We start from the raw sequence: 24,292 nt of genomic DNA on the forward strand, positions 1-24,292 counted from the left end.
TCTCAAAAACAATGTTTATTTTAACACATAAAATGTACCATCTAGCACCAATGCCTGTAAATACCAGAATTCCATCCGGTTACTACTCTTTGGAACAAGTATGATTAAAGTCCTTGACAGATTATTGTATATGAGCGAATGGCTTCATAACATAAAACAGAGAGACACAGAACAAAAATTCATTTGGTATATACATATAGAACTACATTTGTAGTTATTCAAAAACCTTTCACTGCTTCATGTAAACAATACCAGTATTTTTAAGCCAGATTTTCCTGGAACATATACATAAAGTGCATGAGCCACATTGTAAGTGCATAAGCCTGAAACTGGTCTTTCTATTCTCACTCCATGCTCAAATGAAAAATCTGTAAAGATATCTTTTGTTCCTCCAATCTTCTGATTTGTCTTCTTAGCAACTCATTACAGTACAATTTACTGATTAAATCACATAGATATGTATGGTGGAGGAAAAGAAAACTTTGGCCAATATAAGTATACAAGACAATATCTCAGTTCTTTTTAAAATTAAAAGAACATTTCAGTATTAAAGATATTTTAAAAGAAATGAAGTGGAAAATACAAATGATAAATATTGTATAATTATGTACAAAATGAAAACCTTTTAAACTTTGAAGACAAACTAAAATTTACTAGTTTGAATTTAAAACATTATTATATAATAGCAGATAGTTCTCTTCAGAAATTTATCTCTAGCTTCCTGTAAAAGGTCCAGTCAATCATGTTGGCTCACTGTTTTTGGCAGATTTCAGCCTCGCCTCAATACCAATTTTTATTTGAATAACTGATTCCCAACATTTAAGAAGAACTTGATGCTGAACTAAGTAACCTAAGCTGGATTCAGGGCCATTGGCAGGCAGGCAGGCAAGCAGGAATTTTTCATATTGCAGACAGCCCCTGGTGGTCATCATCTATACATCGGATCTCTAAGGACGTGCCGGAAAAAAAATCTGTGAACACAATCTTCCCATGCTGTATTCACATGCTCTATTCACATCTTTAGTTTACCCAGGTTGTTAGAGCCTTGGGTAAGATGATTAAAGGCTTCACGATGGAAATTTCTATAAGAAAAAAAAAGGAAACTTAAAAGATTGATTTACCACAAACTATTTACTGGGTATTTAATAATGCCTAATATGCCTCATAATGCCTAGTATGCCTAGTATAACAGTGGCTACATGCAATTCAAGTGAACAACCATGCATGTTTATAGATGGTTCTTTGCTGACACCTAACAAGCAACTGAAGAAAGAACAGATGCATTGGACATTATCAAAATTAAAATATATGTGCTTCAAAAGACACAACATAGGCTGGGTGTGGTGGCTCACACCTGTAATCCCAGCACTTTGGGAGGCTGAGGTGGCAGAGCACTTGAGGCCAGGAGTTCGACACAAGCCTGGCCAACCTAGTGAAACCCAATCTCTACTAAAAATACAAAAAAATTAGCTGGGCGTCGTGGCACATGCCTTTAGTCCCAGCTACTTGGGAGGCTCACACAGGAGAATCACTTGAACCTGGGAGGCAGAGGTTGCACTGAGCCAAGATCATGCCACTGCACTCCAGACTGGGTGACAGTGCGAGACTCTGTCTCAAAAGAAAAATAAGAAAATAATAAATTAAGAAAATACAAGACACACTATTGAGAAAATGAAAAGACAACCCACAGAATGGGAGAAAATATTCACAAATAATGCATCTGTAAGTGTTTAGTATTCAGAATGTATAAGGAACTCTCACAACTCAAAAGTAAAAAGACAAATAAGTCAATCTGAAAATGGGCCAAGCATTTCTTCTAAATACAGAAAAGATACCCAACATCATTAGTCATTAGAGAAATGAAAACCACAGTTTAGAGACTATCTCATACCCAGTGAGATGGGTATAATTAACAAATGTTGGTAAAAATGTGGAGAAAACTGGAACCCTTATACACTGCTGGTGAGAATGTATAATGGTATGGTAGATTTGGAACACAGTTTGGCAAGTCTTCAAAAAGTTAAACAGAGTTCCCATATAACCTTGCAGTTCCTCTAGGTATATACTCAAGAGGTGTGAAAACATGTTCACACAAAAATTTGTAGATGAACGTCCATAGCAGCATTATTCATCTCATCAATGGATGGATAAGGTGTGGTATAGCCACATAAAGGAATATTATTCAGCCACAAAAAGGAGTTAAGTGCTAATGTGTGCTACAATGTAGATGAGGCTTGAGAATACCGTGCTGAGTGAAAGAAGACAGGCACAAGAGGCCACACAGTATGTGACTTGTTACATATGACATGTGCAGAATAGGCAAATCCATAGAGATTAGTGGCTGCCAGCAGCTGGGGACGGGGGTAACAGGGAGTGACTGCTAATGGGTAAGAGGCTTCTCTGGGGGGTGAAATCGTTTAAAATTAGAAAGTGGTGATTTACACAACTATGTGAATATACTAAAAACCACCAAATTGTACACCTTAAAAGTGTGAATTTTATGGTATGTGAATTACATCAACTAAGAGTTGTTCTTTTTTTTGGCCGAAAAAAAAAAAAAAGCCTCTATATTTAGGAAACACAAAATCTTTCTGCCTCCAAAAAATTCTACTTTTAAAACTGCACAACAGCTTAACACTAGATCCCTTAAAGCACAAAACAGTTTTTTTTGTATCTGTGGCACCATGCCACATAAATGTTAATCTGAATAATCCCGCTGCTGCCTTTTTACTTAGATTTAGTCCTAACACCTACTTCTGTTCCCTAAGTTTTATTTGCTTTTGACTAGAATTCATATAATCAGAAAACTTTACCACAAACATAATCAAAGCAAAGATGATAGAAAAAGTGTGGGCTTATTGAATCTAGCATCCTTAATTCATAAAACTAATCATCTCCCTGCCTTACACTAGTCACATATACCAAAGGTGCTGGAAATACAAAAATAGATGAAAGGCCAGGCGCAGCAGCTCACACTTGTAATCCCAACAATTTGGGAGGCCGAGGTGGGCAGGTCACTGGAGTCCAGGAGTGCAAAATCAGCCTGGACAACATGGCAAAACCCTGTCTCTACAAAAAAAAAAAAAAAAAATACAAAAATTAGCTGGGCATGGTGGTGCATGCCTATGGTCCCAGGTACTCAGGAGGCTGAGGTGGGAGGATCACTTCTTGAGCCTGCAAGGCAGAGGCTGCAGCAAGCCGAGATTGCACCACTGTACTCCAGCCTGGATGACAGAGTGAGACCCTATTTCAAAAAAAAAAAAGGATGAAGTACAATTCTTCCCTCTTTCTACAGGCTCAAACCCTAGGTGTCACTGAGGCAACCTGCATAAAATGTGATTGTTATACAGGGTAAAACATGCACCAAGAAGGGGGAAGATACATAAATTCTACTTAATTGAGTGCATTTATCTTTTATGGACTCATCTGCCTTGTTATATTTCATTTCCTGTAAACAATTTTTAATAAGGAAAAGTTCACAAAGGTAAGAGCAGGCATTTTAAAATCTCACAGAGATAAAAGAAACTTATAAATAGCTAATAACTTGTCTGAGGTAATACCCAATTATAGAGCTATACAATTTACGCCTATGGAGAAGCTGGAAAAGGCCTTTAAAAGCGAAGCCTGGCCAGGTATGGTGGCTGATGCCTGTAATCTCAGAACTTTGGGAGGCCGAAGTGGGCGGATCACTTGAGCCCAGGAGTTCGACACCAGTCTAGGCAACACGGTGAAACGTGTCTCTACTTAAAAAATACGAAAAAAAAAAAAAAAAAAAAAAAAAGCCTGGCTTTAGAGCAAAAACCCAAGGCAAGATAGATTAAATTATCTTGACACTGAAGTTACTGCCTGAGTCCAGTGAATCATTATAGCTGTTTCTCCACATCAAAATCAACGCCCATACCACACATATGCCCTGCAATAGTGTCCAGCTGATGAAACCTCCTTGGAGAATGAAGAACTGAGAATGTTATTTACCGATTTTTTCTTTCTGATGTATATAATATGAATATCTTCACTTCGATACTCTTCATCATGTTTTTCCAAAGGAATTTTTTCAAAGTCAAAATCTAGCTGAAGGAGCTATAAATTTAAAAGAGACATACTTCAAATTCAATAATATGAACTGACCTGTGGGTGACAGAAGTCAGAATGCTGGTTACTTTTTTTTTTTTGAGAGTCTCACTCTGTCACCCAGGCTGGAGTGCAGTGGTGCAATCTTGGCTCACTGCAACCTCCGCCTCCCTGGGTTCAAGTGATTCTCCTGCCTCAGCCTCCTGAGTAGCTGGGATTACAGGCAAACGACACCACACCCAGCTAATTTTTGTATTTTTAGTAAAGAAAGGGTTTCACCATGTTGGCCAGGTTGGTCTCGAACTCCTGACCTCGTGATCTGCCCATCTCGGCCTCCCAAAGTGCTGGGATTACAGGCGTGAGCCACCGCGCCTGGCCAGTGGTTACCTTTTGAGTATTGCCTGGGAAAGGGCAGTGTGCAAACCTTCCAAGATCCTGAAAATGTCCTCTATCTTTATGTTGGTAAGTAGTCACTTGGGTGTATACACATGAAAAATTAAGCTCAGCACTTGACTGATACGTATGCATTTTACATATGCTTTACCCCAATAAAAGCTGTTTAACAGTACGAAATTTTCATTATGCATCATTTCAAAAGTTCATGAACATTTTTCATATTCAAGAAAAACATGAAAATAAACAAACATTTTAGTATATGTTACCTGAGGCAGTCATATACCTGCTTTCTCATTAAACCAAAGTAGTCCTTTCAGCAGACAAAACTGCAGGCCTATATAGATGTACCCTCCAAAGGAGTCACTCACAATGTGATAGATTTGTGCCCATAAAAAGGGTTTGGGTTATCACTAGGGGAAGAAGAGCGACAGATACATAAAACCCTATATAATATATTTGCAACTTCCTGTAAGTCTTTTCTAACTATTTCAGACAAAAAGTTAAAAAAAAAAAAGACCCTAAAAATAGACAGGTATCTAGGTTGGAGGTTTCATAAATATGTAGAGAAAAACACAGAAGTAAAAACTTATCACTTGGCAACATGGGAAAACCCCATCTCTACAAAAAAATACAAAAAGTTAGCCGGGTGTGGTGGTACATGCCTGTAGTCCCACTTACGGGGGGGGGGGGGGGGGGGGGGGGGGCGGGCGGGTGGCGCTGAGGCAGGAGGATCACTTGAGCCCAGGAGGTTGAGGATGCAGTGAGCCCTGACTGTGCCACTGCACTCCGGCATGGGCTACAGGGTGAAACCCTGTCTCAAAACAAAAACAAAAACAAAAACAACTTATCACCTGCACATTTCTATCACGTATTCTCCAAAGGTAATACATACATCATTGATATGTTCCCCAAAGGCAGCATCATGTTTAATAAACACTGAAAACTGTTCTTAAAAAGGAGTGGCACCCGTATTATTTAACATTCTTCTGTAGCCATAGATCAACTAATTAGAAATGAAATAAAGTATCAGAAAAGATGAAAAAGGGGAGCTTCGTAGAATCATGGGCTGTGAAGATCCTTTCCTCAGCTTCACACAAACACAATGTTTTCCCCACCCAAAATTACCATAATATACTTGAAGAGTCACATACAGCCCCCCTGAAGGGAAATCACTACAAAGATAATAGAGTACTTAATACTTACCTCAAAATATTTTTTCTCAATTTCTGGATTTTTCCCCATTGTTCGTTGTTCATAACAACATATAATACAAGTTTCAAATCCACTGATATCTTTTAGAGTTTTCAGCAATGGCTCCAAAGACTATTTAAAAAAGAATATATTTTTTGTTTTTGATTTAAAAATTTTTCTACTCTAAAAGTAGGTTGAGGAGGTACAGGGGTATTTATAGCTCCCCTACAATTTATCCATCTTTGAATCAATCCAACAAAGCACATGTAATTAAAGCTCTAGGCTAGGTGCAGTGGCTCACACCTGTAATATCAACACTTTGGAAGGCAGAGGTGGAAAGATCGCTTGAAAGCAGGAGTTGAAGACCAGCCTGGAGAATATAGGGAGAGACAAACCCCGCCCCTGCAACACCTTACAAAAAATTTAAAAATTAGCCAGCATGCTGGTGCACACCTATAGTCCTAGCTATTGAGGAGGCTGAATGGGAGGATTACTTGAGCCTCAGGAGCTCGAGGTTACAGTGAGCTATGATCACTCCACTGCACTACAACATGTGTGACAGAGCAAGACCCCTATCTTAAAACAAAAACAAACAAACACAAACCCCTCTGTAACTAATGATTGGGTAAGCTCCTGTTAACTAAACCATGTACTGATTTTGGTTTCCAGAAAAAGGATTCAGATGACTGCATTTTGGAGTTCTCATGGGAAACAAATGGAATCAACTTTACCCTTAAAAGTTTAATTTTATTTAATCTAATTTGGGATTTAATCAACGATTTCCCTACAAAAGTTAAATCTGACCCTAACTTGGTTCAATGCTAATTATTTTTAAAATAATCGATGCCCCCTCCCCCCTCCCCCCTCTCCCCTCTCCCCACGGTCTCCCTCTGATGCCGAGCCGAAGCTGGATGGTACTGCTGCCATCTCAGCTCACTGCAACCTCCCTGCCCGATTCTCCTGCCTCAGCCTGCCGAGTGCCTGCGATTGCAGGCACGCGCCACCACGCCTGACTGGTTTTCGTATTTTTTTGGTGGAGACGGGGTTTCGATGCGTCGGCTGGGCTGGTCTCCAGCTCCTAACCGCGAGTGATCCGCCAGCCTCGGCCTCCCGAGGGGCCGGGATTGCAGACGGAGTCTCGTTAACTCAGTGCTCAATGGCGCCCAGGCTGGAGTGCAGTGGCGTGATCTCGGCTCGCTACAACCACCTCCCAGCCGCCTGCCTTGGCCTCCCTAAGTGCCGAGATTGCAGCCTCTGCCTGGCAGCCACCCCGTCTGGGAAGTGAGGAGCGTCTCCGCCTGACCGCCCATCGTCTGGGATGTGAGGAGCCCCTCTGCCTGGCTGCCCAGTCTGGAAAGTGAGGAGCGTCTCTGCCCGGCCGCCATCCCATCTAGGAAGTGAGGAGCGCCTCTTCCCGGCCGCCATCACATCTGGGAAGTGAGGAGCGTCTCTGCCCGGCCGCCCATCGTCTGAGATGTGGGGAGCCCCTCTGCCCTGCCGCCCCGTCTGGGATGTGAGGAGCGTCTCTGCCCGGCCGCCCTGTCTGAGAAGTGAGGAGACCCTCTGCCTGGCAACCGCCCCGTCTGAGAAGTGAGGAGCCCCTCCGCCTGGCAGCCACCCCGTCTGAGAAGTGAGGAGCGTCCTCCCTCCTCGTCCGGGAGGGAGGTGGGGGGGTCAGCCCCCCGCCCAGCCAGCCGCCCCGTCCGGGAGGTGAGGGGCGCCTCTGCCCGGCCGCCCCTACCGGGAAGTGAGGAGCCCCTCTGCCCGGCCAGCCGCCTCGTCCAGGAGGGAGGTGGGGGGGTCAGCCCCCCGCCTGGCCAGCCGCCCCGTCCGGGAGGCGAGGGTTGCCTCTGCCCGGCCGCCCCTACTGGGAAGTGAGGAGCCCCTCTGCCCGGCCTGCCGCCCCGTCCGGGAGGGAGGTGGGGGGGTCAGCCCCCCACCCAGCCAGCCGCCCCGTCCGGGAGGTGAGGGGCGCCTCTGCCCGGCCGCCCCTACCAGGAAGTGAGGAGCCCCTCTGCCCGGCCAGCCGCCTCGTCCGGGAGGGAGGTGGGGGGGTCAGCCCCCCGCCTGGCCAGCCGCCCCATCCGGGAGGCGAGGGGTGCCTCTGCCCGGCCGCCCCTACTGGGAAGTGAGGAGCCCCTCTGCCCGGCCAGCCGCCCCGTCCGAGAGGGAGGTGGGGGGGTCAGCCCCCCGCCTGGCCAGCCGCCCCGTCCGGAGGGAGGTGGGGGGATCAGCCCCCCGCCCGGCCAACCGCCCTGTCCGGGAGGTGAGGGGCGCCTCTGCCCGGCCGCCCCTACCGGGAAGTGAGGAGCCCCTCTGCCCGGCCAGCCGCCCCCTCCGGGAGGGAGGTGGGGGGGTCAGCCCCCCGCCGGGCCAGCCGCCCCGTTGGGGAAGTGAGGAGCCCCTCTGCCTGGCCTGCTGCCCCGTCCGGGAGGGAGGTGGGGGGGGTCAGCCCCCCGCCCGGCCAGCCGCCCCGTCCGGGAGGGAGGTGGGGGGGATCAGCCCCCCACCTGGCCAGCCGCCCCGTCCGGGAGGGAGGTGAGGGGATCAGCCCCCCGCCCGGCCAGCCGCCCTGTCCAGGAGGTGGGGGGCGCCTCTGCCCGGCCGCCCCTACTGGGAAGTGAGGAGCCCCTCTGCCCGGCCAGCCGCTCTGTCTGGGAGGGAGGTGGGGGGGTCAGCCCCCCGCCCGGCCAGCCGCCCCGTCCGGGAGGGAGGTGTGGGGGTCAACCCCCCGCCCGGCCAGCCGCCCCGTCCGAGAGGGAGGTGGGGGGGTCAGCCCCCCGCCTGGCCAGCCGCCCCGTCCGGAGGGAGGTGGGGGGATCAGCCCCCCGCCCGGCCAACCGCCCTGTCCGGGAGGTGAGGGGCGCCTCTGCCCGGCCGCCCCTACCGGGAAGTGAGGAGCCCCTCTGCCCGGCCAGCCGCCCCCTCCGGGAGGGAGGTGGGGGGGGTCAGCCCCCCGCCGGGCCAGCCGCCCCGTCGGGGAAGTGAGGGGCGCCTCTGCCCAGCCGCCCCTACTGGGAAGTGAGGAGCTCCTCTGCCCAGCCAGCCGCCCTGTCCGGGAGGGAGGTGGGGGGTCAGCCCCCCGCCTGGCCAGCCGCCCCGTCCGGGAGGGAGGCGGGGGGGGGGGGTCAGCCCCCCGCCCGGCCAGCCGCCCCGTCTGGGAGGTGAGGGGCGCTTCTGCCCGGCCGCCCCTACTGGGAAGTGAGCTCCTCTGCCCGGCCACCACCCCATCTGGGAGGTGTACTCAACAGCTCATTGAGAACGGGCCATGAAGACAATGGCGGTTTTGTGGAATAGAAAGGGGGGAAAGGTGGGGAAAAGATTGAGAAATCCGATGGTTGCCGTGTCTGTGTAGAAAGAAGTAGACATGGGAGACTTTTCATTTTGTTCTGTACTAAGAAAAATTCTTCTGCCTTGGGATCCTGTTGATCTGTGACCTTATCCCCAACCCTGTGCTCTCTGAAACATGTGCTGTATCCACTCGGGGTTGAATGGATTAAGGGCGGTGCAAGATGTGCTTTGTTAAACAGATGCTTGAAGGCAGCATGTTCGTTAAGAGTCATCACCACTCCCTAATCTCAAGTACCCAGGGTCACAAACACTGTGGAAGGCCGCAGGGTCCTCTGCCTAGGAAAACCAGAGAACTTTGTTCACTTGTTTATCTGCTGACCTTCCCTCCACTATTGTCCTGTGACCCTGCCAAATTCCCCTCTGCGAGAAACACCCAAGAATGATCAATAAAAAAGAAAGAAAGAAAGAAAAAAAAATAATCGATGCCCACAACACTATACAAACTGATGTATTTTTTTTTTTTTTTTTTTTTTGAGACGGAGTTTTGCTCTTGTTGCCCAGGCTGGAATGCAATGGCGTGATTTCGGCTCACTGCAACCTCCGCCTCCCAGGTTCAAGCGATTCTCCTGCCTCAGACTCCCAAATAGCTGGGATTACAGACATGCACCACCACGCCTGGCTAATTTTGTATTTTTAGTAGAGACAGGGTTTTGCCATGTAGGTCAGGCTGGTCTCGAACTCCCGACCTCAGGTGAGCCACCCGCCTTGACCTGCCAAGTGCTGGGATTACAGGCGTGAGCCACCGCGCCCGGCCCAAACTGATATTTAAAGAAAAGAACAATGAATTATTTATAACTTAATTCTCAATGTCATGGTTAACATGTTCCGTGGGAACAACCAAGGGAAAAAGAGAGGATTTTGGCTTTTCATAACATCCAATTGGCAAAATCCTTTAAAATTTTTACAGAAGCCTCTAGTAAAATGCATATAACACTTTTCTCAACATGCTTCACCAGGTCGGTATGATAATGATGAGCGTATATACATATGGTCCCTGGTGACTTTTATCTTCTCTTTACTGCATCAACTATAAGGCAAATCCCGGATTCAAAGATGTTAAAATGTGAAGAAACGTGTGCTTTAGAATTCATGGAATAAGGTTCATCTTCTAAATGAAGAGACTTCGCTCACTGGATACTTACCTCTTCATAGTATATGCAGTCGGCCATCAGTATGTAGTCGGGTGGAGAAGGAAAGCCTTCTATTTCTTCCCCCCTTAAAAATGCCAAACAAATATTTCAATTGTTTTAATAATTCAAAATACTCTTGTTTTATAAAGAACCGGAAAGTCCCCTTCCATCCTTTTAATGAAACGCAATTCAAAACAAACTACAAATCAATATCTTAAAACAAGCTGAAAGGCCATACAAACCATTTCAGTACCTTGGCTTGAACAGAACCAGTGACAAGATGCTTGTTCATATTAATATTCATCTTCAGCAAGTCTTGCAATTCCTCAAGATCGGTGACTACAACATCAGCCCTATAAAATAACGTCGACTGAGGTGTAGGCACAGGGGGGAAAGCCTGTAATCCGGATTTCCCCAGCAAGAAGGCGCCCCCACATCCCGCCCGCCCGCCAGCTCTTACCCGAGGGTAGCAGCCATGAGCCCCACGGCCCCGGTGCCCGAACCCAGCTCCAGCACCGACCGCCGGCTCAGCGCGTGGGCCCCGTCGCCAGAAAACTCGGGCGTTTCCAGGTATTTAGAAAGGACAATGGCAGCGTCCCACACAACGCAACCCACGCCACCGGAGCTATACTGCTGTAGTCGTAGCACTGTACCATCCCGCTTCTCCAAAACTCGCACAAAGCTCCGCAGTGGGTCCTCCAGCGAGGACTCCAGCGTATCCGCCATTGCGCCCGGCAACAGAAAGCGGCGCGCGCAGGGACGTCACATCAACGCGCACCGCCCCACCCTGCGACTCCGCCCCCTGCCCGCCGCTGAGTTGGCGACGCAGCGCGCGCGAGTTAACAAAGCCCGGAAGGCAGCGTTACCCGGGCGGGGCCGAGCGTGGGGCCCCTGCTTACCCGACGCGCTTGGCAGCCTCCCTCTACCCTAAATCACACGTTTGGCTTAACGAAGAGGCCGTTTAAATCACTTTCCCAGACAAAACTATTATAATCTGCTCTTCAAAAAACAAAGCCAACCTCAGAGTTTACCAAGTTGGACACTTGATTTACATAGTAGTTACAAGGCTTAAATGCAATCAGCTTCCAAGATCCTACCAAAGATGGCTATAATCTTACAATCTTCCTTTTCAAGTTCCTAGTATGCTCCTAGTTTTTTGTATGAATTCATAAAAGTGGTTGCTAGAAGCCTGCAGCTCACATTTAACAGTGAAGAAAAAATTTTGTGTGTGTGTGTGTGTGTGTGTCTATAGGACTCAACAATCTCCCCCTTTGTTCCTTATAATGAAAACACATATTTTAAAAGTCTTTTAAAAATTAAGACTGGGGTGATTTATTAATCTTGTTAAGAACTCTGATACAAAGCACAGTAAAAGGCCACAGACCAGTAAATAAACAACGTGGCTTTTGGCTACTTTACAACTGCTGCTACAGCACTATCAGCAAAACACTCTATCACTTTGAACGAAGGCATCCAAATGGCAAATAAAAGCTTTACTCACTTATCTGATTAAAATGTTTAATAAAGCTTTAAGTATTTGCTGGTTTAAATATTACCAATCTAAAAAATATATTAAAAAAAAATTTCAGTTAACACGAGATTTATAGAGAAAGTTACTAGGTCTTGAAGGCAAGGCAGTTGGTTCCTATGCCATAGAATTTTTTTTGAATTTATGAATTAGTAAAGTAGCAGATTGTATTATAGGCCTCAAGTCACTTAAATTTATATAGGTTATTAGCAGTATCTTTAAATATACAATATAAACAAAACTGTACATACATGGCATATTAACTGTTTTCCATAACAATAGGCAATTCATTAGCTAAAGACGTCATAGTCTGCAAAAACAAAAGGCACATCTGAATGAGATACATGCCCTTTTTCCCTCCATCATTGGGTTATGTAGTCTTTGTTTACATTTTGACAAAATAATAAACACTTACAGTGCCATTCTATTATTTTCATCCTACTTTTCATTTTTGTCTTCAGCAGCAAATACCGGCATTTAAGACATGGCATTAAAGAGTTTAAGAACAGTTGGTGTTATTCACAATTCTCCTAGATGTAAAAACTAGAAGTAAAAACTAGAAGATGGTCAAAGAGGTTTAAAAATCAGTAACACCATATACCCCTCCCATATTTGTGTAAATTCACTGCCTTAAAAAGGCATCTATTACTCAAATTTGAAAAATTTCACAAAAGCACTATCCCTTTTCAGTGCAATCATGTCACTTTAAACCATATTTTTGCAGAGTTTACAGTGCAAATATAAATTCTTTATACTGGCCTTTTGGCAGCACTGAGGATCCAAGACAAGGCAATGCTACTGATCACCTGAGGATAATGGTGAAGGACTTTTGTATTTTTATTTTTCCAATTCTTAAAAGCTTATTTGATCAGTAGCATTTTTGTAAGAGCATTATTTGTAAAAAGTACTAAAATACTATGTCTTTTTTTGAATAAATTAAAAAAAAAACTTTACAAATACCATTCCAGTGTCAATGACTACATATGGCTAAGGTCATTGGGGAGTTTCTGCATTTTCTAGCAAAGGCAGTCTGTACAATGGGGGGTGCGAAAGCTCCCGTTTGTAAGTCTTTGGTGGCAGTTTTGGCAGATGAGGGCTTGAATTCTGCCTTGGTGGAACAGGGGGAGCTGGAGGATGAGCAAGATTATTCTGACTAGAACTGAGCACATAGCATCGACGCGGTACCCTTGGAGAGGGTGTGCTAGGAGGAGTGCTTGGCGAATTTGGACACGTACTAATGTCTCTGAGCCAGTCTGAATCTCTGTGAAGATGCCCCAGTGGAGGTGGCTGAAGATTAAATGGACAGTTTATAAAGTGTTCTGGAGGCCGAAGGGGAACTGGTGGAGGGGTATCAGGAAGAGGATCTCTTGGTGGTGGCGGAGGTGGACTATGCAGAGGCCCATCAAATGCACCAGTAGGAACAGGAACTCTGGGTTTTACCTTTGGAGGAGGAGGCTGTCTCGGTGGAATAGCAGGAGGATCATCATCAGATTTCATATTTCCCTCAAAAAAAAAAAAGTAATTAAATTATACCTCTATTCTCCTGAAAAATTTAAAAAAAAATTTTTAAGTCTGAAAAATTCTTACTTCTCAAGTTAAATTCAGAGGCTCAAAATAAACTAATCTGGGTTAATTATCAGATTATGAGTACTCCTAGTTTAATTCAGGGCTGGGTTTAATATTTTTATATATGAGATGTTTTAATTTAAGTCTTAGATCCTAACTCTTTATCTTGCTTTGTGTATACATTTCAGAAATTTATGTATTTTAATTATAATAGTAGGTAAGTGACAATAATTTATTGCTTTATAGACATGAAAGGACATGATGTCTAGAGGACTTTAATGTCTAGCTTCTGCTTACTGGGCATCTACTGCTACTTTCTCCAGTGAGGCTTAGAGCAGTAGATCTCAAAGTGTGATCCAGAGACCAACAACATCAGCATCAGTAGGGAACTTGTTAGAAAAGCAAATTCTTGGGCCCCATCCTAGACTACTGAATCAGAAACTCTGGAGGTGTGGCTCCACAGTCTGATTTTACCAAGCCTTTCAGGTAATTCTGATGCACCCTTAAAATTTTGAGAAGCATTAGTTGAAAGTTTGAAGAATACTTGGAATACTACTGAAGTTTTTTTCCACCTGTACCAGAAAGAAAATGTACTTCCAGCCTCTTTTTTATTTTTTTATTTTTAGTTTTAGTTTTTGAGACAGAGTCTTGCTCTGTCGCCCAGGCTGGAGTGCAATGGTGCGATCTTGGCTCACTGCAACCTACCTTCACCTCCCAGGTTCAAGTGATTCTCCTGCCTTAGCCTCTTGAGTAGCTGGGATTACAGGTGCCCGCCACCATGCCCGGCTAATTTTTGTATTTTTAGTAGAGACAGGGTTTCACCATATTGGCCAGGCTGGTCTTGAACTCCTGACTTCAGATGATCTGCCTGCCTCAGCCTCCCAACCAGCCTTTTTTTTTTTTTTTTTTTTTTGAGACAAGAGTTTTGCAATTGTTGCCCAGACTGGAGTGCAGTGGCACGATCCTGGCTCACTGCAACCTCCAACTCCCAGGTTCAAGCGCTTCTCCTGCCTCAGCCTCCCCAGTAGCTGGAATCACAGGCACCCGCCACCACACCCAGCTAATTTTTTGTATTTTTAGTAGAGATGGGGTTTCATCATGTTGACCAGGCTGGTCTCGAACTCCTGATCTCAGGTGATCTACCCGCCTCGTCCTCCCAAAGTGCTGGGATTACAGGCATGAGCCACCGCGCCCGGCCCAGCCTCTTATTTAGAAAAGGTTTTTATATAAGGATTAAACAACTAAAAGTATTTTTCAAATATAACAACCCAAATGCTGAAAAACCATAAATGGTAGCCAAAGTATAATTCACAGACTCTTTATAACACTAGGCATTATTTTGAAGATTCACAACTTTGAATAAGTTGGAGTAAAGTCCTGTTGATTACCTTGGAATTTGAAGCATCATGATCAAACTTTTTTCGAGGAGGAAGAGGAGGAGGAATCAGGGGCTCTTCACTTAGTTTATGTAAACTACCACATGAACTAAAGAAAGACTCTGGGGGAGAAAAAGACTAGTTTAACCACAATTCACAGTATAAGATAAACCTTTATCACAATTTGTGATCGATACTTCTACCATGGCATTTGTCAGACTGTATCAACTATTGGTTTATCTATCTTCCCCATTAAATTGTAAGCTTTCTGCAGGCAGTGGGTATTTATTTCTGTGTCTCTAGCACCAACCATAGTGCCTGGGGCATGCTGGGTACTTCAGCTAAATGAAGGTGTACTATTTAATTATGATTAATGAGATTCTGCTCCCTGAAAAGCCTTTCACAAATCAAAACAAAACATGTCTAAATACACTGTAGTAACTTCCAAAGTAAGACCATCCTAATCAGAGACTTTTTTTTTTTTGAGACGGAGTCCCACTCTGTCGCCTAGGCTGGAGTACAACGGCACGATCTCGGCTCACTGCAACCTCCGCCTCCCGGGTTCAAGCAATTCTCCTGCCTCAGCCTCCTGAGTAGCTGGGATTACAGGTACCCACTACCACCCCCAGATAATTTTTGTATTTTTAGTAGAGACAGGGTTTCACCATGTTGGTCAGGCTGGTCTCAAACTCCTGACCTTGTGATCCGCCCACCTCGGCCTCCCAAAGTGCTAGGATTACAGGCATGAACCACCGTGCCCTGCGAGACCATATATTTTTGAAACAGCTATGATTGGGCACATCACCACACAGGTAATAAAACCCTCCATATAGGAACCCATAAGGTAGTGTTATATCACATAACTCTTTGTCTTTGCAAGTCTCTCATTGATAATGTACACGTTATATAACTACATTAAAGGAAATTTACAAAATGATAAATGACAGGAAAATACCCCTAAACAGATCAACCAGACATATAATAATTACTATCTTCATTTTAGTTTTTTCTATAGTTCAACTTCCCATTTGATCTCTCTATATTCACACAGTTGTTACAAAGGCAGCAACTATGTCTTATTTGTCATTATACTGAGATTGGGAACACAGGCGCTAACTGGGAAAGAAGTTGATAAGTTTAACTTTAAACACTCTAACTGAACTGCTTATGAGACATCCAAGTAGATATGTCAAACTAATTATTCTATGTCAAAAATTGCTATCCCGATCATGTGGCTCTGCAGTTACTTCTGGGGCGGGGGGAGTCCTGTTGACTCAGGGGGAAATAGCTGATACAAAAGGTATGCCTATGAGGTTGGCAGATGGTGTGGGGAGGTTAGGCAGAGGATGTTCCTCAGACCTGCCAGCATTGTTTGTCCCGTCTTTGGGAGAACTCCTTTCGGTGGTGGTAAATCTGTCCCATTTGGTTTAGTTGGCCAATCCTGCCCAGGGCACCCCAATTCAAGGCAAGGAATAGGCATGGGACTCACTTTCTTAACATGATCAGATTTTTATCTACCTCTCTTTCATGCAAGTAGCCATTTTTTTAGGGAAAGTGAACCTGACCCCTTAGCTCCAGGGATGGGGCCTAATTGGTATAAATCAATCAGAGTAATCCCATTCCTTTAGCCAGAGTGATGAGTTTAACTGTAGGCATGTAACCTAATTCAGACCAGTGAAATTTAAAAGGAGATATTCTGGGGGCTAATGGAAAGGAAGTTCCTTGCTCTTTTTTGGAAAAGCATTCTGTCATACTGTCTTGTCTGTACTTCTCTCTATATATAATTTGACTGAACAAAGAAGCACACAACCTTTACTGCTCTTGCCAGTTATGATTTTGAGGGAAAACAGCTTTAAATCAAGCTGATAATCTGGACAAAACAATGAAGAGTCAAAAAGAACCCTGGTCTTTTTTTTTTTTTTTTTTTTTTGAGACGGTGTCTCGCTCTGTCGCCCAGGCTGGAGTACAGGAACCCTGGTCTTTAATTACATCATCGAGTCACTGAATCAACCAGTCTTAAAGCAGCCTTCCTCTAGGCTTCCAAGTATGTCTGAGTGTTTTCTTATTGATTAAGCCAGTCTTAGGTGGTAACAGACACACACACTCATGGAAGCAGATGATATGTGAATGATGGGAAAGCTATGAGAGCTCTGAATCTGGGTCTGACTCTACAGTCACCACTTAACCAGTATATTTCTCCATGGTAGGCAATCAATAACCCTTGCTGAAGTCTGAATGCAATTTAATTGTCTATCAAGAGCATTTCCCTACAAGACTACAGTTTTTATGAACTTTTTTAGTGCCTGCATTTATTCCAAACTGGTGAATATAGCAGAATTTACTAAACAATTTCTGTAATGTTAGTTAGCTATCTAAGTTACTTCTAATTTTCTGCCATTCATTCATTCATTCATTCAACAGTTATTGGGCACCTGCTAATACTGTCAGGCACTGTCTGAAGCACTAGCAATATAACCGTGAACAAAACTCAAAAATTCACGTCCTTATGGAACTTATAATCTAGGTTAGGGAAAGATAAGTAAAAGTATGATGCCTATAAATTATGACAAGAAATATTTGGTTGGAAAAGAGTATAGAAAGAGGTGGGAGGGGAGCAACATAAATAGGGTGATTAGGGAAGGCTTCACTAAGGTAACAGCCTGAAGGAGGTAAGGGAGCAGGCTGTGAGGCTAAATGGCTGAAAAGTATTATAAACAGCAGGAATGGCAAGAGCAAAGCACTGATGCAATAATGTGTCTATTATGTTGAGGCAGACTGAGTGAAGGGGGAGAATAAGTGATGAGGTCTGACAGATCAAACAAGCCCAAACTGTGTAGGGCCTGTGCGTTCTTTAAAGGAACCGGCTTTCACTCTGAGTGAGATGGAAGGCCACCAGAGGGCTTTTTTTTTTTTTTTTTTTTTTTTTTTTGAGATGGAGTTTCACTCTTGTCGCCCAGGCTGGAGAGCAGTGGTGTGATCTCAGCTCACTGCAACCTCCGCCTCCCGGATTCAAGCAATTCTCCTGCTTCAGCCTCCTGAGTATGCTGGGATTACAGGCGCCTGCAACCAGGCCCAGCTAATTTTTGTATTTTTAGTAGAGACGGGGTTTCACCATGTTTGCCAGGCTGGTCTCCAACTCCTGACCTCAGGTGATCCATCGCCTCAGCCTCCCAAAGTGCTGGGATTACAGGGGTGAGCCACCGTACCCGGCCCACCAGAGGGCTTTAAGCACAAGTAAAACAAGGTCTAACTCAGATTCTAAAAGGATCATTCTGGCTGCTGTACTAAAAACATACTGAAGTGGAGAAGATAAGAAGTCAGGATGCTTACTGTAATAAACAAGGTAAAAGTTATGGTGGCTTGGACCAGGGTGGCAGCAGTGGAGATGGCAAAAAATTGTTAGATTCTGGATATATTTTGAGAGTAGTCAAGATTTGTTGATAGGTCACATTTGGCGTGTGAGAAAGGGAGAGAAGTAAAAGATACTTCTATTACACTATTTTTAGCCTAAGTAACTGGATGCTTGTAATTAGAATGGAGATGAGGAGGCAGTGAGAGGAACAACTTTGGAGGGGATAATAAGAAGCTCAGTTTCAGACAGGTAAGGTTTGAGATTCCTATTAGATATCCAACTGGAGATGTTAAATGGGTAATTAAATATATGAGTCTAGAAGTCAGAAGAGAGGTTCTGGCTAGATATAAACTTGGGAATTATCATCATGTAAATGATACAAGACTGAACAACCAAGTGAGTGAGAAGAGGTCCAGAAACTGAGTCCTAAGGCCTTCCAATGTCAATAGTTTGGGAAGGTGAGGAGGAACCAGCAAGAGAGACCAAGCAGTGACAAGTGAAGTGGAAGAAAAGACGAGAGAGTAGGATGAATCTTCATGCATGTAACTTTTTCCAAACATTTATTGGGTATTTTGTATAAATAAAAGGCAGAGGCTTTGTCTTTCTTGTTTGCCACTGAATCTCTTGTGCTTAGCAGAGTAACTGGTACAAACTAAGTATTCAATTATCTACTGAATCAGTAACATCAAAGGGTGTGAACATTTTTATGGTTTGATATGTTGTATTCAGATTCCAAAAGGGTTATACTAATATACCAATTTACATGGGGATAAGTAATGTGCCTTTTACCATAGGCTTGCTCGTACTAAAACAAAAAAAAACACATTAATTCAAAAGACTAAAATGGCAACTCACTATTGTGTAAAATTCCTCAGATTTCTAATGATGCTGAACTATCTATAATTATCTATGTTTCTTTACAAGATATACTTCCTTTGATGTGAAGTACCCATGTTCATTGTGAATGGAGTCTTGCCGTTTTTCTCATTTCATCTGAGTACTTTTCATACTTGCTATGAATATTTTATTTTCTTTGGGGATTTATTTTAGAATATTCAGAATTTAATGCAGTTATTCTCAATTTTCTATTAAATTTCAAAATGTAAAATTTTCTTATATGGAAAATGTATTTTACTACCATTCAGAATAATGTCTAGAATTCCTACTTCTACGATGGCACAGTGTTATGGGTTGAATTGTGTTCCCCCAAAGATATGATGAAGTCCCATAACCTAGTACCTATAATTGTGACCTTATTTGGAATATAGTCTTTGCAGATGTAATGAAGTTAGGATGAGGTCATTAAAATGGATCCAAATCCAATATGACATGACCAGTGTCTTTATAAGAAGAGGAGAAGAAATAAAGAAACATACCGCGAGAAGACAGCCATATGACAATGGAGGCAAAGACTGAAGTGATGTATCTACAAATCAGGAGATGCCAAGGATTGCCAGCAAATGCCAGAAGCTAGAAGAAGCAAGGAAGGATTCTCTTCTCCAAGTTTCAGAGTAAACATGGCCCTGCCAATATCTTGATTTTGGATTTCTGGCCTTCAGAACTGTGGGACAATACATTTTTGCTCTTTTAAGCTACTCAGTCTGTGGTGCTTTGTTATGGCAGTACTAAGAAACTAATAGTGTAATGACATTTCCACCACAGAACAACAAGAAAAATAAGAAATATCAACAAACTTCAATAAAGCCAGGAAATATATGAAGCTGAAGCTTTAATTCATGAAGGTAGATTATAATGTATATGGAGACAGATGGAGGAAGATGAAACCCAAATGTCTACAGAGAGTAATACTGACAAGCAGCAGCAAATCTGCCCCACAGAACCAAATAAGGATTCAGGAGCTAAAGGCATTTGGTACAAAGGAAGGCATGGACATGAAAACAGAAGACTTGATTAAGTCTGGATAAGGGAGAGTTAGAACCCCATTCTCCTCTCCCCTACTTAGTGAGGCCAGGCAATGACCTCATTCCCACCTCTGTAGGAGACTGGCAGTTTTATTCTCTGGAAAATGTAAACCCCAGACTTGGGATACTAGTCTGAGCTGAAAACACAGATATCCATACTACATGGCGAGATTGCCCCAGGCAGAAGATTCAAAGATCCTTCTTTAGAGAAACTAAACATTCTTAGAGAAAATGCCTATAGATTCTAACATTTGGGGATTTCCTAAGTAAAAAATTACATTCCATCACTCTACAGTGAAACCCACAAGTCAATAAGTGCCCATGGATATAGATACAGCACTTCCCATCAGTTTCCCCCTCATTCTAAAATATGAACAGAAATACTACTGGACAAGAAAGGAAAGCCTCCAATATGAAAGACAAGAGACTACAACTAATACAAGAAAGGAGGTCAGAAAAGAGACAACACTAGAAACAAAACAAATTTTTTTTTCAAAAATACTGTAATTATCCATCATCTCAAATATTCATCATTTCTTTGTGGTGAGAACATTTAAAATCTTCTCTTTTATCTATCCAGAGATATACATTATTATTAACTATAGTCACTGAAACTTTGCATCCATTGACTAAAGTCTCCCCTTTCCTGGTCCAACCCTGCCCAGCCACTGAATATGCAACTTAGCTGATTTGATCATTCCACAATGTATCAAAACATCAGACTGTACCCCATAAACATATACAATTATCTGTCGATTAAAAATAAAATTTAAAAATACTATAATTATTATCCTAAGAGAGATAAGACAGTGCATCCATGAAATTAGAATAGGATGCTATTAAAAAAAGGCACAATCAGAGGTAACTGAAAAGAATTCTTAGAAATTCAAAATTATGACAGATGAAGAAAATAAATAGAAGAGCTGAAAGATAAAGTCAGGAAATCTTCCGGGAAAACAGAACAAGAAGACAAAGAGATGGACAAGAGGTGATAAAAGACAAGAAAATTGGAGGATCAATCTAGGATGTATGAGAATAAGAAAAAGGAGCTCCACAAAAGGAGTCAGAGAGCATGCTGGGGGAAAAATTATTACCAAAGCAACAGGAAGCATTTTCTGGAAATCGAACAGTCGAATCTCTAAATTTAAAGGGCTCATTAAGTAGATGGCAAAATGAAAAAAAAAATACCCACATCAATGCAGTTCATTGTGAAGCTGTAGATTATTAAGAATAAAGAGAATGCCTTAAAAGTTTCTTCAACATATTGTGGCAGAGCCTGCTGCTTCCCAGTACACCTTTCCCTTTTTCCTTTTAGTAATAGGATCCCACGAATTTTGGTAAGGCAAATGGCTACCTAGTTAGAGACGTTTCTTAGCTTCCTTTGTAACTAAGAAGGTCTCCTTTTTTTTTTTTTGAGACAGAGTCTCACTCTGTCGCCCCAGGCTGGAGTGCAATGACACGATCTTGGATCACTGCAACCTCCACCTCCCGGGTTCAAGCAATTCTCCTGTCTCAGCCTCCCAAATAGCTGGGACTACGGGCACACGCCACTATGCCCAGCTAATTTTTGTATTTTTAGTAGAGATGGGGTTTCACCATGTTGGTCAGTCTGGTCTCAAACTCCTGACCCTCAGGTGATCTGTCTGCCTCGGTCTCCCAAAGTGCTGGGATTACAGTTGTGAGCCACCGCGCCCGGCCCAGATCATGTTTTTATAACAAAGCTCCTTGCCCTCCATCTTCCTGCTAGCCAAAAAATGGTAACAACTACAGCAGGTACTCAAGACAGAGATGGAAGTCACATCTTGAGAATTCTGAATTGCCCTGCTTAGCTGGAAAACCCAGTGGAGCAGAGTTGCTTACTTGCTCTGGCTATTGTGAGGAATAAACTTCTATTTCATTTAAGGCTCTGTATATTTGGGTCCCTCTGTATGACATTGGGTCCTCTGCTACTGTTAAGTATGCTCTAAGTTTAAAAAAAAGATTGAAACTGTAGGATCATTGAGAGAAAGATATTTGTCTATTTCATTCACTGCTATCACTCTCACATCTAGAATAGTGCCTGCACATTATCAGGCATTTAAAAATTATGTACTGAGTAAGTAAATGAATGGTATTAGACTTTTCAGCAGGAATTATGAAAGGCAGAAGACCGTGGAGGAAAATGACTTCAAGATTCTGAGTCAAATTATTTTTTACATTCTATTTCCAGCTAAACTATTAACAATTAAATGTATAATAGGCTTCCACAAAATAAACAAAAAAAGGTATAATAGGTTTCCATATATGCAATAACTTAAAAAGTTTAGGTCATATGTATTATCTTTTCTCACATAGCTACTAAAGGAGTTACTCCTATTAAAATCAGGGAGCATATCAAGAAAGAAGATGAGGAATCCAAAAACAAGGATCCAACACAGGAGGGAGGCAAAGGGAATTTCTAGGATGACAATGAAAGAAAGTTCTAGGATGACAGCAGGGTCAATACCTGAATATCAACCAGTCCAAACTGGAACGGGGGACAAAAAGGCACCAGGAAGGAAGATTCTAGGAAAGAAAGAAGGGAAAGGGAAAGGGAAACGAAAAGAAAAGAAAAAGGAAAACCCTGCTAGGTTCCCTGATTTGCCTGACTTTATGGAAAACTGCTATGAAAGGGCATGGAAAGGTGCTAAACAAACATACAAACAAACCTAAACAAACAAACGAATCTAAACATTAGTGAGGCAATTATGAACTCCAGGAAACAGAGCTATACAAGAAAGGAAGCATAGCAGTGAATAATATTTGCCCCAAATGTGGTTAAGTATAGGCAGGGTAGACATGAAATTCTCATCCACCATAAGAGGAGATCAGTAAACATTGTCTAAAATTAATGACTCAAGAGAGACTACAAAAACATCATTTAGAAATGTGGAAGTGTCCTTGGAGAACAAGAAAAGGAGTGGGGAGACTTGAGGTAGAGAACCACTGTTAATTTCATTTTAAGTGTTTTAGCACTATTTCCCTTTTAAATTCTATTAATATGTCACTTTGATAAATTTTTTTTTGGTAGGGAGGACAGGGTCTTGCTATGTTGCCCAGGCTAGTCTTGAACTGCTATGTTGCCCTGACCTCAAGTGATCCTCCTGCCTCAGCCTCCCAAAGTGGTAGGATTACAGATATGAGCCACTGTGCCTGGCCAGATAAAAATTTTTTAACCTAAAATATAAAATTAAACATTTAAAAGACTAAGCTTATTTTTCTCATAAGATAGGGAACCTTGCTACTATATATTTTACTATGCTCGAAGCAGATGTTCTCCAGATTGAGAGAATTATACCCAAAGGTGCTGTGTTCATTTTTGAGTTATTTTGTTTTAAACAAATGACCACAGAAAGAAAGTTCACAGCATTAAAAGTTATAAATTATGAAATAATTAGGAATGATAGAATAGTGCTTTACTTAAAATTTACTGCTTTAATTAAATAAGATGATGTAAAAAAAAATAAGTGACTGAGGATATACCGGGAACCTGATAAACATTTACTATATTATTGCCATGGGAAAATGATTTGAAAAGGGTAAGGAAGAAAGACAACTGACATGAAATTACTATTCATTCTATGCCAAGCAATATTTTAGATGGTGTTTTTTTGTTTGTTTGTTTTGTTTTTGTTTTTTTTTTTTTTGAGATGGAGTCTCACTCCGTTGCCCAGGCTGGAGTGTGGTGGCCTGATCTCAGCTCACCACAACCTCTGCTTCCCGGGTTCAAGTGATTCTCCTGCCTCAGCCTCCTGAGTAGCTGGGACTACAGGCGTGCACCACCATATCCGGCTAATTTTTGTAATTTTTTAGTAGAGACAGAGTTTCACTATGTTGGCCAGGCTGGTCTTGAACTCCTGACCTCGTGATCCACCTGCCTTGGCCTCCCAAAGTGCTGGGATTACAGGCGTGAGCCACCGCACCCGGCTAGGTGTTCTATAGAGTTATTTCATTTGATCCTTAACAAGTGTGGGGAAGGTAAGTAATTTCTTCAAGGCCATACAGCCCTTAGAACAGATCATAAAAAATGATGAAAATAAACTATAGTGAAGCTTAAGTAGTACACAGTTGTAAGCAAATAATTATATTTATTTATAACTTTTCTTATTCTTTAATATTGCCAAAACTCAAAATACTCAAATATAATCAACCAGATTATTATCTTTACAGTCATTTCATTAGAATCAACTTAAATTATACTTACTTGAATGTGGCAAAAGCACTGGAGCGAAGATGCTATTGCTGCCTATTGGAATAAGAAAAATTAATTTGAAAAGGAAGGTAACATGTAGGTATTATTTTTTAAATGTTTCCATAAATAATACGCAATACACAGTGCAGAATTTTATCATCATCTTTTGCCTTGTTAGTTTTTAAAAAAATTAACCCAG

At 42.8% G+C, this 24,292-nt stretch overlaps 2 protein-coding genes across 11 annotated transcripts in view; both read right to left on the minus strand.

The window, feature by feature from the left end:
- On the minus strand, positions 1-10,974 carry VCPKMT (valosin containing protein lysine methyltransferase). Of its 5 annotated transcripts, XR_010151090.1 has the most exons (7): positions 10,600-10,973; positions 10,382-10,492; positions 10,152-10,224; positions 5,671-5,790; positions 4,734-4,877; positions 3,976-4,080; positions 1-1,082 (listed from the first exon to the last, which is right to left on the minus strand). XR_010151090.1 is itself a non-coding variant. In XM_009427777.5 (6 exons), the coding sequence occupies exons 1-6, from the start codon at positions 10,863-10,865 to the stop codon at positions 1,068-1,070; spliced, it is 690 nt and encodes a 229-aa protein (XP_009426052.1). In that variant the 5' UTR covers positions 10,866-10,973; the 3' UTR covers positions 1-1,067. The 5 variants fall into 5 exon arrangements, 3 of the variants coding, with proteins under 3 accessions (XP_009426052.1, XP_009426055.1, XP_009426053.1); XR_674068.5 differs by lacking the exon at positions 3,976-4,080; XM_009427777.5 differs by lacking the exon at positions 4,734-4,877.
- A 472-nt stretch (positions 10,975-11,446) lies between these two features.
- The window catches only part of SOS2 (SOS Ras/Rho guanine nucleotide exchange factor 2), a 112,833-nt gene continuing 99,987 nt past the window's right edge, over positions 11,447-24,292 (minus strand). For 4 of the 6 annotated variants that reach the window (XM_016926049.4, XM_024348721.3, XM_063793335.1 and 1 more), the window contains 3 exons: positions 24,106-24,147; positions 14,622-14,731; positions 11,447-13,170 (listed from right to left, as the gene is read on the minus strand). In XM_016926049.4, the coding sequence (XP_016781538.2) occupies positions 12,661-13,170; positions 14,622-14,731; positions 24,106-24,147 (662 nt within the window). In that variant the 3' untranslated portion in view covers positions 11,447-12,660. The remainder of the gene's footprint in view (positions 13,171-14,621; positions 14,732-24,105; positions 24,148-24,292) is intronic. The other 2 variants (XM_063793337.1, XM_024348724.3) reach the window with 2 other exon arrangements.

The sequence above is a fragment of the Pan troglodytes genome, chromosome 15, assembly GCF_028858775.2.
Source record: "Pan troglodytes isolate AG18354 chromosome 15, NHGRI_mPanTro3-v2.0_pri, whole genome shotgun sequence".
Classification (NCBI taxonomy): domain Eukaryota; kingdom Metazoa; phylum Chordata; class Mammalia; order Primates; family Hominidae; genus Pan; species Pan troglodytes.

Bases quoted from the DNA above. Each gene is read 5' to 3' on its own strand.
- VCPKMT (XM_009427777.5), bottom strand. From the start codon at position 10,865: ATGGCGGATACGCTGGAGTCCTCGCTGGAGGACCCACTGCGGAGCTTT. The intron at 10,225-10,381 runs GTTTGTATGGCC...GGCATTTTTAAG, and splicing joins CAAGCCAAGGTACTGAAATG to GGGGGAAGAAATAGAAGGCT. The intron at 5,791-10,151 runs GTAAGTATCCAG...TTTTTTAAATAG, and splicing joins ACTGCATATACTATGAAGAG to TCTTTGGAGCCATTGCTGAA.